Genomic DNA, 16,615 nt, shown 5'->3' on the forward strand with positions numbered 1-16,615 from the left:
TTCTCACACCATATGCCTTTGGGTTGCTGCAACATGAGATTGAATTAGCTACAAAATATGCAGCAACTGAAACTGATAATGGCAATTATATTGTGCAACATCATACCAAAGTTGATGGTGGTCGTCTAGTAAGTTGGACAGTAGAAGAAGAGTTAATTAATTGCTCTTGCAAAGAATTTCAGTTTTCAGGAATATTGTGCAGACATGCTATTCGAGTGTTAATGGTGAAAAATTATTTTTCCCTTCCGTCAAAGTATCTTCCTTTTCGATGGAGACGAGAAAGTTCATTGATCCCAAATTCTAGTCATGTAGTCAACAACAATAGTGGCTCCTCTGGAAAGTTTCAATCTCTAATTCAATGTTTGTTAGTTGAATCCTTAAAGACAAAAGAACGAGAGCAAGTAGCAGCCACAAAACTAGAAAAAGTCATCCGAGAGCTAAAAAGTATGCCTGAAAATCAAGAACATGAGATGCATTTGGAACCTGATGTTCCAAATCATGATGGTTGTGATGTTGAAAATCCCATTCCCTCAAAATCCAAAGGTCGGCCAAAAGGATCAAGACCAAAAGGTGGAGTTGAAGTTGCAAAGAAGCCACGTCGTTGCCATGTTCCAAATTGTGGTGAATTTAATCATGACACACGAAATTGTCCAAACAAAAAGAAAAATCTCGAATTGCCTTCTCAATCTCCTAATAAGTAAGTAATTTAACTTGTAAGCTTTGTTCTGTTGTTGTCTGGATTTATTGAATGCTATATTGACATTGTTTTTCTTCTTGTGCTTTGGTAGGATCACTAAGGGTTGGAAATAGTCATCTAGAAATGGAGAGTGGATTGATAGAAGAAAGTGATCGATTAAGTTGTTTTGAATTTTGATAGTACTTTTTAATGTGAAATTAATAGAAACTTGATGGTTCAGGTAGATTTTTTTGATGATCAAGTTGTATAGTCACTATATTTTGTATAAGTTAACAGTATTGAGACTGATTACAATTTAGTAAACTCATGTATCAACAATTGCTAATTGTTACTATTATTAGTGTGAAAGTAATTTAATTTCTATGTATTAGAAAGAAAAAAATTGAGACAACAGCGATAAAAAAGAATTGAAGAAGACACTCAGGAAGTGATATTGGTGTCAGTATACAGTAACAAAGAAAGCCTACTAAAAGGATTGCTGGGACCCGGAGAGAGAAAATGAGTTTTGGTCTCTTGGATATGAAAAATACTTTATGAAGTATTTGATGAGAGAGAAAATGAATTTTAGTGTATAATTGAGAAGGTGTATCATGCTATAACACACCTTCATGAAAATGAATGGGTGTGTTATAGCAAAACCCTATATATATATATATATGGGGTTTTCTAACTTAGACCCTAGTTAGGTCTAAGTTAGCAAGGTGCACCTTTTGAGTTGGACAAAAATACCCATTTTTTTTTTTTTGAAACAATAGAGCAACTGGGGCATGTATGTAATTTGCATCATAAAAATACCCTTTTTTTTTTTTGAAACAATAGAACAACTATTACATTTTTTAAATTTCTTCCAAATTTCGACCTCATTTTACGTGCGAATCGAACGCCGATTTCAAAAACTAATACCGGAAACCTTTGTAAAATTGAAAAACGATCAAAATCCATATAAGGAACGTCGAGTTTCGTTGAGTATTGAGGGAGATCGAACCGGGTCAAAAACCGGGTCGCACGACCCGTTTCTGCATAAAACGGGTGGGAGGGACGATGAACAGTGCGCGTCGCCCACGCCCACTCTCACCGGCGGCGCGTGGGGGCGCGTGCGGCCTCAGGGAGGCTCTATTTTTTTTTATTTTTTCATAATAAAATAGTAGATAATATTCTGGAAATTTTGGTATATTGTATGAAATTTTTGGAGATCCGAAACTATTTTTAGTTAATTAAATGAGTAAAAAGGTAATTAAAAATATTATAATTCCATAAAAAATTTCCAAAATTTTATGTAAAGTACTATGAATTATTTAGAACCCTCTTGTGTACCTCACTCTCCCTAGTTCAAGTCATGAAATTATTTTCACAAATTCCGCTGATTATTTAAAACCATTTAACAAATAATAATAATAATTTCATAGATTTGTACTCTGAAACCAATTGTTTTTTTATTTGTTTATAATAAAATATTATATAATATTCTGGAACTTTTGGTATATTTTATGAAATTTTTTGAGACCTGAAACTATTTTTCGTTAATTAAATGAGATAAAACGGTAATTAAAAACTATTGTTTGCTTCTGAAACCATTTAGCTGGAAGAATGGTTTCAGAGAGTTATACTGTGAAACCATTCTAGCAGTAAAATGGTTTCAGAAGCAAACAATTAAAAATCAACTCCCCTGAAACCATTCTATCAGTGAAATGGTTTCAAAGTACAACGCTCTGAAACCATTGTACCAGCTAAATGGTTTCAGAATGGTTTCAGAAGCAAACAATTAAGAAATTACTCACTGAAACCATTCTACCAGTAAAATGGTTTCAGAGAGTTATACTATGAAACCATTCTACCAGCTAAATGGTTTCACAGTATTATATAAAGATAATTAAAGGTAGTGAAAAATTGAGTTTTTTTTTTGTGTCCAAATCAAACGAACCAAGTCTCTATTTGTAGACAAAAAAAAAATTATGAATTTTGGTATAAAAATAAAAAAATAAAAAATTAATTTACAACGAAATAATTGAGTTTAAAGTATTAAATGAAAAAAAAAACACGCCAACCACCCAGCAGTTGACACGTGTCCTGCTTTTTTAAAATGAAATTTTCTCTCTCCAGGCGCAGATCTAGTGTGGTGCACGCGCTGGCTTATCATGGAGATGGATGATCTGGACTGTCTGATTGATCCGACAGCCATGATGAGATCATCTCTTGGCCGTCTGATGGAAATCAACGGTCTGTAGCGGTGGTCCTGCGGTAGGCGCGCGACACTGGATCAGCGCCAATATGTTTTTTTTTGTTTTTTTTTAAAAAAAGAAAGGGTATTTTTGTCCAACTCAAAAGGTGCACCTTGCTAATTTAGACCCAACTGGGTCTAAATTAGCAGCCCCCTATATATATATATGAACAAATCATCCTCCCAGCACAAGACGTGCCAGTAAAGACTAAGTAAGGTTGCAAAAAGTCAAGATACATGAACCGAAAGAAGTAGGGAAAACCAACCGATGTTTAACCCAATAGTTAAATAAAGTTTACTTGTCGTTTAAAGAGAACATCCCAAAAGTTGCCTCAAACCAATGAAATGAAGCAACGTCAGAAGTAAATAATAGCTAAAAAACACTTTTCCTTGTACGCAAATCGTCGTTGAGCTCAAACATTGAAACAAGTAAATATGACACGTGTCAAGAGAGGAAATCTGGAAAGACGCATCAAATCAAAGAAATATCACTAAAATTGGCAACCAACTGGAAAATCATCAATTGTAAATTGTGATCCTGACTAAATCTGCGGACTCCAAGAGTATATAAATCCTAGAAGAGATCATAAATCCACAAACAAACTTCTCCACGAAGAAAGGTATCCACTATAAAAAAACTTCAAGTGACCGACATACCAACAAGTTGAATAGCTTATGACTTGTGTCATTACATGGAAATAAAGACCAATTGCAAGCGTTTTTAGAAGATTTTTGACCTATTTCATGGAAGAATAATGCACTAATTTGAGAATATATGCAAAAGAATAAAGCAACTGAAGTTTGATAAAAAAGAGGCCAACTTACTGTTTTCACGCCCGAGGCGAAAATTCAGCAGCCTAGGGCGAAAATTTCATCAAAATCAGGCCAACTTACTGTTTTTGCGCCTCAGGCAGAAATCTGGTGCCTCAAGCGGAAATGCTGCAGCCTGAGACGAAATTCCTTGTGTCTCAGGCGAAAATCTTAATGACTTGCCTTATCTATAAAAGGCAGTTGGAGATCTGAAGCCGGGGATAAAAAATTCACCGGAAAAACATCATTTTGAGGAGAATTGAGAGATCTAGGAGCTTGGAGGCAAGGATTGAAGTGTGGAAACACGTCAAGATCAACTTGTAATCATGCTTTCTCTTACTCTTTTGATTGTAATTTATCTTTTCACTATGTGTCACTAAATTTCCATGAATGGCCTTAAAGGATTCTGATTTTTATTTCTCTTGAACAATGTGATTATCATTTTATATGATCAATGAATTACGAAGTTAGTTTATTAGATTATTCCTTATGCTTAATGTTTTGTATGAATTCCCGACTTATATGATGATTTCAATGATTTGTTTTACTATGACGATAGGAATGAATCATCGATCTAGGAATAATTGATCAATTAACTTTCACTTAAGACATTTCGGATTGTTAATTGAGATTTAACGGATTAAGGTTTTTATTCCTCAATTGATCATCGATTATCCTAAGACATTAGGGATTGATGATCAAGGGAGAGGATTATGTTACCAAGACATTGGGCATAATCAATTGAGATATAATCTAATCATGAAACTAAATTGAATAATTTGTAATCATAAATGAAATTACCAAGAAAAATAGTAATTAGATGAACAAACAAGGAACAATCGCTTCTCTTCATCAATTTGAATTCTAAGTCATTTTTAAGTTTATTATCAAAAATTTGAACCAAGCAAATTTCCCCTTTTTACAGTTATATTTATTTGTTTAAGTATGGGCTCGAAACGTGTTTGAATCACAATAATCCATGAGGAAAAAACGATTTTATACTACTTGACGGCGATTTAGTACACTTGCTAATTTTTTATCAACATCCCACAACATCACAATAGCCGAAGGAACATTTAAAGTGCATCCAGTGACCACATTACAAGGTTAACATCTTCGCACAACAAATAGTCCCAAGCATAACAAACGCAAGCCTATACCAAACGAATCATAATACAGACAAAGGAGATAATCGTCCCATATTCCAAGGGCAGCTCTAATCAACGAAGTCAACCCATAAGTTCGGAAACGCTTAGCATGACCCTCATCCTCTCAACAGGCTAATTCCAAAAGACTTTTGGGCCTGGCGAAGATTGATGTCGCCTCTCGAACCAAGGTTTCAGAAACACTTAGCATAACATAGAAAGATAACCAAGGTTTCGAAAATGCTTAGTAGGACCTCCATTCTATAACATGTAAATTCCGAAACAATTTAGGTTCTCCCCAACAAAGAACTCCAAATATACCAGTAGACTTCAGGTATGCAATATATAACCCTAAATACCTCCAACTCTACGATGCTTACTGACTTAATCGTTAGATTGTGTGCAGATATCAGTCCCTCCTTCACAACATAGTTCAACAACCTAAAACAATCGATCAACTATATCACTAACCAAAGTCCTACCAAAGAGACTTTCATCGCCATATATATTATCCAAATTTCAGGTCCGGAGAGGATCGTAAGGCTAAGCTCATAGTCATGCCACTAAAAATGTAAAGAAAATTCATTAATTTAACCTTCTCTTTAATGAATGAGCAAGAGAAAAGAAACAACTACTATTGGCTTGTTTCCATCATTTATATCGGTGAGTACTACATGTACTTATACTTTATCTATGCGTAGAGTATATCTTGTACTTATTTTCATCCTTTATATTATATATAATATATTTGCTGTTCAAAAAAAAAAAACTATTGGCTTGTTAATTTTAGGAGTATCCCTTATCCAACACACAAAAATACTTTTGATGATTGTTGTTCCGTTGAAAAATATTGAATCGGGACATATTGTGTGAAAGGTAGAATGGGTAGGTTGAGTTACCATGAGAATTCTGATTTTTTGTTGTAATTGAGGTGTGGTGAATGAAAATTAATGAGATGAAGATTAGAGCAATCATCTGGGTTGTATTTGATGAATGTCGATTACGAATTACACTTTTTTAAAATTGTTTCCATAAATAAGATAAATATCTGATTTTTTTTTTGACAAATATCTGATTTTTTATTTAAATAATATTTTTTAAAATGCTAATGACATATGACATGCATGCCACATCATTAAATGAGTCTATGTGACATTTCAATGACACATCCATGTCATAATTCCGTCTGCCCACTCAACAAGAAGTTCACATCAGAGACCAAACTTGATATAACGGCAAACACATGGCGACCGCAGAAAGATTCTAAATATGAGAAGTCCCCCTTGGATTCGATAAGAAGGAAATGAAGAACGGGAATGAAATGAGGCGTTTTCAGCGCTAATTTCGGATGAGCTTATCTCAATTATGTCCGGTAAACTTTATTAAAATTTAAATAAAGATTAATATTGAAATATTTGTATGAACTTTATATATATATATATATATTTAACCTTATTTTTATATATACTAGGGGTAAACCCGTGCGTTATAATTAAAATATTTTTATAAATAAAAAATAATAATTGTTATAAATATAATAATATCATATAGTTAAATGATAGATATTAAAATAGCTTATTTAACTTCTCTTCAATGTATTATTGGTCAAAAAAGAATAAGAAAACATGAGAAGTTTTCTAATTTAGAATTTTATGCATTATTATTATTATTGCATATATTTGTATGAAGCCTTTTTAGAGGCGGCACATCAACAAAATCGAGACATAAGAGCAATTTAGAGTTCACTTATAAAGATGTCGTAAAATAAATTATAACCTTTAACTTCTAAACTTTTGCATAGGTCATATACATTCAAATTATTTCTAATGTAGTTGAGACATACATTTATATTTTTACAAAACATACAAAATATATGGTTTAAATAGAAGGAAAACTTCCGATCAAATTGACGTGCTCCACAATCATCACACTACAATGACCACATTTATTCCATAAAGCAATCTTTAAACTTCAGTCCTTAAAAAGGTGAAAAATGGATATTGAAAATAGAATAACATTCATATATATACTTAAAAAGATAAAGATATATAGTGGATGACTTACTTGTTGAGAATATATATACACATAATCTATATATATAAATCCTATATATAATATATATATATAAATACTATATAGTTGTGGAATTGCTTATCTAAACCCTAATCCACAAACCATTGAAAATCTTTCATTTAGCCACATCATCCCCTTACATCCATTTAATGTGGGGTACTAATTGTAATTATTATTATTATTATTATTATTATTATTATTATTATTATTATTTTGGGTTATTATTCATTTTAATTTTTTTGTTCATTTTATTATTTTGTGTATTTTATTGTTTTTTTCCTTCAAAAAAGTTAATGTTTTTGCTAATAATCTTTTGTCTAATCTTTGTAAATATAAGGAGTTGGTCGATTGTCAGGACTACTATCTAATGTTAGTAAAAAAATAGATAAAATAAAATTTACTAATGGTTGTTATGCCCCGTATGATTTTTATCATATTCGATATTTGAGTATGAGTTAAGTTGGTTTATCTTTGCTCCAATAAGTTTCAAATTAATATAAATGTCAAATTCGATAATACAGTAGTTTTTTTGTAAGAGATAATAAAGTAGTTTATCCAACTCAGAATCCTTTAATGAGATTTATAATATAAATAAAAACTTATGTTTCAACATCGATTGTTTTCCATGGTTAATTATATGTTGTCATTTCCATAGTTATTTTCCATGGTTAATCAATGTTAATGAAGAATATACCAAAGTAACTTCAAATGTGATGTATAAATAAGTTTTTTAAATGTATAAACATCTATATATATAATCTTGATCTATCTCAAAAACATATCAAACGATTTTAGATTTTAATACAATTCAACATATATGATCTATACGATATAAATTTTCAATCCAACGGTGAATTTTGTAAAATTTGTATTCGTTAACGTTACTCAAATGTTACACTGGTGTAATTTGATCTCTCCCCATATATATATATATATATATATATATATATATATATATATATATATATATATATATATATATATATATGGCAAATGCTAAATAGTGCCCCCGGACACTCTTTAAGCCCTTAAATAGTAAGTTTTTTATAGAATTTTTATCGGAATGCGTAAAGTCAACGCATTGAAAATTGTAGTGTTTAACTTTTTGAATAAAAAGTTTCTTTAAATGGAATGCTTAAAGAGTGCCCCGGGGGCACTCGTTAGCAAGACCCTATATATATATATATATATATATATATATATATATATATATATATATATATATATATATATATATATATATATAATTCCTAAATAGTTGTGCAACCACTAATCTAACCACAATGTATGACTATGACCACAAACCGTTTTCATAGTGACATGACAATTTATGGATTACCAACTTATTTTGGTACATGTAATAGGATCCATTGTAATCTTTTCGAAATGTATAAACACATCTTTAATATTTATCTTATATTTACATCACTTTTATTATTATTATTATTATTATTATTATTATTATTATTTGCCGGTGTTTATACTTTTTCATTAAATGTGTCATTTTCTTCCATGCATCTTATCATGTATATGTACTTAATCTTGTTTGAAGGTTACATACAACATCTTTAACATTTGTCAATGAAATATGAATTTGATTAAAAGTCCTTTTAATTTTTTTCTCTCATGGTTCCAATCATATATATTATTATTTACAAATTTAGGTGCAATTTTTCTATTTTATGTGTAATTCTTTTTATTTTTCTATTTTATGTGTAATTCTTTTTATTTTTCTATTTTATGTGAAATTCTTTTTATTTTTTATGTGCATACATAGATGTTATTTTTATTTTTTATTTTATGTGTAATTCTTTTTATTTTTCTATTTTATGTGTAATTCTTCACCTATGGTGGACCAATGCACATAAATTACAATTTTTATTTTGTCGGAAACTAAAAATACACAAATTAATTTAAATAAAAATCAAATTTATAATAAACCACTGTTTGCAATTTATATACGTTAACAAAATAGAAATTGTGGATCACACAAACAGGCACGAAACGTGCCCGTTTGGCCACTAGTTATTATAATTTTCATAATACTTATTATTTCAAGTTATACGAATGATTTTTCAACATTATAATATAAAATACCGCATAACACCCGTGCATCGCACGGGTGTGGGACTAGTTTGTTAAAATATCTATACATAGAAAACATACAAATCTATATATATAAATCCTAGATAGTTGTGGAATTGCTTATCTAAACTCTAATCCACAAACCAATGAAAACCTTTCATTTAGCCACATCATCCACTTACATCCATTTAATGTGGGGTACTAATTGTAATTATTATTATTATTATTATTATTATTATTATTATTATTTTGGGTTATTATTCATTTTAAATTTTTTTGTTCATTTTATTATTTTGTGTATTTTATTGTTTTTTTCCTTCAAAAAAGTTAATGTTTTTGCTAATAATCTTTTGTCTAATCTTTGTAAATATAAGGAGTTGGTCGATTGTCAGGACTACTATCTAATGTTAGTAAAAAAATAGATAAAATAAAATTTACTAATGGTTGTTATGCCCCGTATGATTTTTATCATATTCGATATTTGAGTATGAGTTAAGTTGGTTTATCTTTGCTCCAATAAGTTTCAAATTAATATAAATGTCAAATTCGATAATACAGTAGTTTTTTTGTAAGAGATAATAAAGTAGTTTATCCAACTCAGAATCCTTTAATGAGATTTATAATATAAATAAAAACTTATGTTTCAACATCGATTGTTTTCCATGGTTAATTATATGTTGTCATTTCCATAGTTATTTTCCATGGTTAATCAATGTTAATGAAGAATATACCAAAGTAACTTCAAATGTGATGTATAAATAAGTTTTTTAAATGTATAAACATCTATATATATAATCTTGATCTATCTCAAAAACATATCAAACGATTTTAGATTTTAATACAATTCAACATATATGATCTATACGATATAAATTTTCAATCCAACGGTGAATTTTGTAAAATTTGTATTCGTTAACGTTACTCAAATGTTACACTGGTGTAATTTGATCTCTCCCCATATATATATATATATGGCAAATGCTAAATAGTGCCCCCGGACACTCTTTAAGCCCTTAAATAGTAAGTTTTTTATAGAATTTTTATCGGAATGCGTAAAGTCAACGCATTGAAAATTGTAGTGTTTAACTTTTTGAATAAAAAGTTTCTTTAAATGGAATGCTTAAAGAGTGCCCCGGGGGCACTCGTTAGCAAGACCCTATATATATATATATATATATATATATATATATATATATATATATATATATATATATATATATATATATATATATATATAATTCCTAAATAGTTGTGCAACCACTAATCTAACCACAATGTATGACTATGACCACAAACCGTTTTCATAGTGACATGACAATTTATGGATTACCAACTTATTTTGGTACATGTAATAGGATCCATTGTAATCTTTTCGAAATGTATAAACACATCTTTAATATTTATCTTATATTTACATCACTTTTATTATTATTATTATTATTATTATTATTATTATTATTATTATTATTATTATTATTTGCCGGTGTTTATACTTTTTCATTAAATGTGTCATTTTCTTCCATGCATCTTATCATGTATATGTACTTAATCTTGTTTGAAGGTTACATACAACATCTTTAACATTTGTCAATGAAATATGAATTTGATTAAAAGTCCTTTTAATTTTTTTCTCTCATGGTTCCAATCATATATATTATTATTTACAAATTTAGGTGCAATTTTTCTATTTTATGTGTAATTCTTTTTATTTTTCTATTTTATGTGTAATTCTTTTTATTTTTCTATTTTATGTGTAATTCTTTTTATTTTTTATGTGCATACATAGATGTTATTTTTATTTTTTATTTTATGTGTAATTCTTTTTATTTTTCTATTTTATGTGTAATTCTTCACCTATGGTGGACCAATGCACATAAATTACAATTTTTATTTTGTCGGAAACTAAAAATACACAAATTAATTTAAATAAAAATCAAATTTATAATAAACCACTGTTTGCAATTTATATACGTTAACAAAATAGAAATTGTGGATCACACAAACAGGCACGAAACGTGCCCGTTTGGCCACTAGTTATTATAATTTTCATAATACTTATTATTTCAAGTTATACGAATGATTTTTCAACATTATAATATAAAATACCGCATAACACTCGTGCATCGCACGGGTGTGGGACTAGTTTGTTAAAATATCTATACATAGAAAACATACAAATCTATATATATAAATCCTAGATAGTTGTGAAATTGCTTATCTAAACTCTAATCCACAAACCAATGAAAACCTTTCATTTAGCCACATCATTCACTTACATCCATTTAATGTGGAGTACTAATTGTAATTATTATTATTATTATTATTATTATTATTATTATTTTGGGTTATTATTCATTTTAAATTTTTTTGTTCATTTTATTATTTTGTGTATTTTATTGTTTTTTTTTCAAAAAAGTTAATGTTTTTGCTAATAATCTTTTGTCTAATCTTTGTAAATATAAGGAGTTGGTCGATTGTCAGGACTACTTTCTAATGTTAGTAAAAAAAATAGATAAAATAAAATTTACTAATGGTTGTTATGCCCCGTATGATTTTTATCATATTCGATATTTGAGTATGAGTTAAGTTGGTTTATCTTTGCTCCAATAAGTTTCAAATTAATATAAATGTCAAATTCGATAATACAGTAGTTTTTTTGTAAGAGATAATAAAGTTGTTTATCCAACTCAGAATTCTTCAATGAGATTTATAATATAAATAAAAACTTATGTTTCAACATTGATTGTTTTCTATGGTTAATTATATGTTGTCATTTCCATAGTTATTTTGAAGAATGAATTAAAGATATTGCTAATCAATGTTAATGAAGAATATACCAAAGTAACTTCAAATGTGATGTATAAATAAGTTTTTTAAATGTATAAACATCTATATATATAATCTTGATCTATCTCAAAAACATATCAAACGATTTTAGATTTTTATACAATTCAACATATATGATCTATACGATATAAACTTTCAATCCAACGGTGGATTTTGTAAAATTTGAATTCGTTAAAGCGTTATTGAGCGGTGTAACATTACTCAAATGTTACACCGGTGTAATTTGATCCCTCCCCATATATAATTCATAGATAGTTGTGCAACCACTAATCTAACCACAATGTATGAGTATGACCACAAACCGTTTTCATTGTGACATGACAATTTATGGATTACCAACTTATTTTGGTACATGTAATATGATCCATTATAATCTTTTCGAAATGTATAAATACATATTTAATATTTATCTTATATTTACATCACTTTTATTATTATTATTATTATTATTATTATTATTATTATTTTGTTGTTGTTGTTGATTTATTTAGGGATGGCAATGGGTAGGGTATGGGTAGGGTACTATAGTACCCATCCCCGTACCCGCGGATTGAAAAAATACCCGTACCCATCCTCATACCCGCGTGGGTATCAACTTTTGCCCCCGTCCCCATACCCTATGGGTACCTAGGTCCCCATACCCGTACCCGTTACCCGCATTTTTACTAAAAATAAATTGATCAATTATAAAATATCATATAATTTTAATAGAATTAAAAAAATTTCAAAGATTTTAATATTGACTAATGAAAATTATAAACAAAATTATTACTAACCTTATGTTAAAGTTCATATTTATGTTAAACATTCACATTATTTTTATATTATGTTATAAATAAACATTTTTATTAAAAATATGTAATAGTTTAGTAGAGTTGTATTGTTTTAAATTGATTTACATATATTATAATATAATAATATAAATAAAATAAATAAATATATATTATGCGGGTATGGGGCGGGGTGGGTACTAAGGTACCCGTACCCGCACCCATACCCGTTCATTTTTGCGGGTAATTACCCATACCCGTGCCCGTACCCAAAATGCGGGTTTTTACCCTACCCGTCGTGGATAATTTTTGCGGGTACCCTTTGGGTATGGGTCAAATTGCCATCCCTAGATTTATTTATTATTTCTAAACGAGTGATACTTATATTTTGACCAGAGTGATACTTATAGATATTTATTAAATGCCTATTTACCATAAAAAGAAGAAGAAGAAAAAATGGTTATTTATATAAGGTAATGGCAAAGAAGGAATGGTAAGAATATAAAGCGACCAATGGGATTGAAGAAAAATGAAAAAATACGTGCATTTACAAATGAAATTTAACCACGTAACAAATAAATTTGGAAAACACATCATCATAAGATATTATACTTTTTTGGATACAGATTCACTGTTGTAACATTATCATGCAGTTACACGTTGTAATAAATTTCGATCGTTTATTTGAAATTGAACGGTCTAGATAATAAACATAGATTTATAAAGTAAATCGATTTCAACCACCAATCAGAAATCAGACGGCTCATATCAATTACAATACTATGCTATAACTGTGGGAAATCCAAATCGCATTTTTCTAGTAATAACCACTATTCAATGTTTTCTACCAAAAAAAAAAAAACCACTATTCAATGTTTGAAGATTGAGCTTTGAAAGCAACACACACCAGGAAACATACTACGTGCATTTTGCTACATCAACTTAATTTCTTCTTCTCATTTTTCACTTTACAAATTATTTTCATCAATATGGTTGAAATAAAACACAAACCCTATTTGTTGTTTCTTCTTGTTCTAGCTATTGGATTGTTTTCATGTTCAGTTCAATCCATTAAGTTTGATTTGTCATCTGGAGGGGCTAGATGCTTTAGTGAAGACGTCAAGAAATATGCAATTATATTTGGCAAGTACTCTATTGTTAGTCCCAACGAGGGTCACCCTGTGCACGAAAATCACACCATCACTGTTCGGGTATGTTGATTAATCTTTTCTCGTTTATAATTCAAATTTTGCTTATAAAAAAATATAAATAACAACAAGCCAAATGTATTTTATCTAAAATATAGACTAAATATATTTGACGATTTTAATCTTTCTTTGCTATGTTTCATTTTATTGTTCTTTGATAACCACACCATCATTGTTTTGGTATGCTAAATAACTTATACTCTTTAGAAATGAATATAAACAAAAATTCAAATGTATTATATCTCAAATTTATATCAAACACATTTGATTTTTTCTTTAATATTTCATTTGATAGCGTGAAAAAACAATTTTTTTTTGGTACCAATTGTTCAAATTATGGCAAAGTTAGCTGTTGATGAGAAATTCAATGTTGATTTTATAAGCTTAATTAACGATATGTGATTTGGTATTCGATTATGATTTATGCATATTAGAATATGTAAATACTTGTTATATTTTTATGTAAATATTGTATACATATCATATCTCTTATATTTTATTTTGGAATCATGATAACACACACATCTTTGAAATCAACTCTAAAAGTGTAATGGATGTGACCCAATGTTTAAGTGTCGGTTTCTCTGACTTTAGTTTTTCAACATCAAAAGTGTATTGTCTTTTGAGTAAAAAAAAAAAAGTGTAGTCTTTAGATTTAAAATTTAAGGTGAAATTTTATCAAGCACAAAAGAACATGCATGGTTGTTCATATGTTTGTTGGACTAGCCATTTCTTGACCATTTCATGGTATAGTCGCAATGGCTTTGGATTACTACCTTCTTGCATCGAAACTTTATTAATTAATGAAATAAATTCAATTTGTTATTTGTAAAAAAAAATTACATAACTCTTTTATTTTAATAGAAAATACACAATTTAAGAGAAACACCTCTTAAACACACGTAGATACTCGTAGGAATTAGTCTTTGCAATTATTTGTGAAGTCTTGTTAATAAAAAAGAAATTTTATTTATGAAATAAATTGTTCATTTTAATTAGCTAGCTACAAGATATATAAAGTTGAATATTTGTTGTTGATGATTAGGTGACTACACAAGGAGGTTCTTCCTCACATCATTTGGCAGATCATGTTCAAGCAGGACAATTTGCATTTGTGTCACATGACAGTGGTGACTATTTGGTATGTTTCTGGGCAGATGCATCAAACAATCCACAAGCAACACTCTCTATTGATTTTGAGTGGAAAACTGGTGTGGCAGGCAAGGATTCATTTAACATTGCAAAGAGAAGCAAAATCGAGGTAAGTGATCATTTTGAGTGTGTAGTATATATGTATGTATATGGGACTTTGTTTAATATGTATGAGCGATGGTGGAGCTAGGACTATTAAAGAGCGTGAACAAAATTTTATACATGTCATATAATATATAATTATGGCCAAAGTTCGGGCAACTGCTCAGGCTTACTGGGCCTTAATACCGCATGTGTACAAGTGAGACAAGTTTTTCATTATGTACAAGTTTGTTTAATAAGTCGCACAATTGAGTTAATATATCACATCACATCATATTTTTTTATCTAATGGTGAGATTTATTGATCAAATGATGAAAATAAATTTGCACATAATGAAAGACTTATCTCACTTAATGTGCTGACTTGGATCTCGAGTGATGGAAAGGTGCCCAGAAGTGACGAGCAGTCGCAGTCAAACTTTGACTCTAGGCGATAGGCTAGCAGTAAGTTTGGCTGAAATTGGTCCTGACTGAGGCTCCTCGGTCTCAAGAACTTGAGCGGTCTTAACTTAATAGGTACCTGAATCTATTAATTGGTCTGTTTCGATTCTTATAGGTGCACCTGACATGGTATTTCCACGATTAAATAATATTTTATTATGGTTATTGCCGCCAAGTCTCTTGCTCCTTATGCACAATAGATTTGGCCTTGTATATGTAACTAACTATTGTATTTTACTATTGTTACCAAAAGGGCAATCTTTGCATGAACTTCATGTTTCTTAGGGTGTAATAGTTTCAAATTATTTTTCTAGATTTTGGGAATAAATGATACATGTATTCTGATATTGGTTACAAGTTTGTCCAAAAAAATAATTCTGACAATAACAGATTTTTGGAAAAAGAAATTAGAAAAAAGTATCCGTAAAGATATGAATAAATTCAAATGTCACTACTGTCTACTGCCAATTAACATCTCTATTATATAAGTTTCTGACAATATTTAAACACTTAGAAAAAAAATTTCATCCTTATATTCTCAAAAATATTATTTCTAAGAATAAATTTAGTAAACTTGAAATAAAAATTCTCTTAAAATAAAAGATTTCATGGCATGATTTAATTAAATATAAACCAACTAATTTTGAGTTCTGTTTATATGCCTATGAGTTACAGACTAATTTGATTTCTCTAACATGCGACAGAAAATGACATATGAAGTACAACTTATGCAAGAAACTGCCAAGTCCATTAAGGAGGAAATGTCTTATCTTCTTCAACGGTAACAACATGCACATTTGTTTGTTTATTCTTAATCCAATTTTTAGGTGTAAGATTCATATTTTAATTTACCAATTTTATTTTAATTTTTTCAGAAATGAAGAAATGACCAATGTCAATTGGATAACCGACAATAGAATGTTCTTGTTGATTTTCGTTTCATCTTTTGTTAGCTTCTCAATGGCTGGGTTACAACTATGGCACTTGAAGAGCTTTTTCAAGAAAAATAAACTTCTATAAATTAATTTATAGTGTACTTATAATATTTTTTTTCTTATGTACTCTTT

General features: G+C 29.3%; 1 protein-coding gene across 1 annotated transcript; it reads left to right on the forward strand.

Moving 5' to 3' along the window:
- Positions 1-221: 221 nt before the first annotated feature.
- Positions 222-16,615, forward strand: LOC123904434 (transmembrane emp24 domain-containing protein p24delta9-like). Its single transcript, XM_045954102.1, has 5 exons — positions 222-697; positions 13,556-13,856; positions 14,899-15,114; positions 16,253-16,329; positions 16,424-16,615. The coding sequence occupies exons 1-5, from the start codon at positions 222-224 to the stop codon at positions 16,566-16,568; spliced, it is 1,215 nt and encodes a 404-aa protein (XP_045810058.1). The 3' UTR covers positions 16,569-16,615.

This window comes from Trifolium pratense, linkage group LG2 (genome assembly GCF_020283565.1).
Source record: "Trifolium pratense cultivar HEN17-A07 linkage group LG2, ARS_RC_1.1, whole genome shotgun sequence".
Lineage (NCBI taxonomy): Eukaryota > Viridiplantae > Streptophyta > Magnoliopsida > Fabales > Fabaceae > Trifolium > Trifolium pratense.

Coding starts and splice junctions, on each gene's coding strand:
- LOC123904434 (XM_045954102.1), top strand. CDS start 222: ATGGTGAAAAATTATTTTTCCCTTCCGTCAAAGTATCTTCCTTTTCGA. Junction 13,857..14,898: donor ATCACACCATCACTGTTCGG/GTATGTTGATTA, acceptor GTTGATGATTAG/GTGACTACACAAGGAGGTTC. Junction 15,115..16,252: donor CAAAGAGAAGCAAAATCGAG/GTAAGTGATCAT, acceptor AACATGCGACAG/AAAATGACATATGAAGTACA.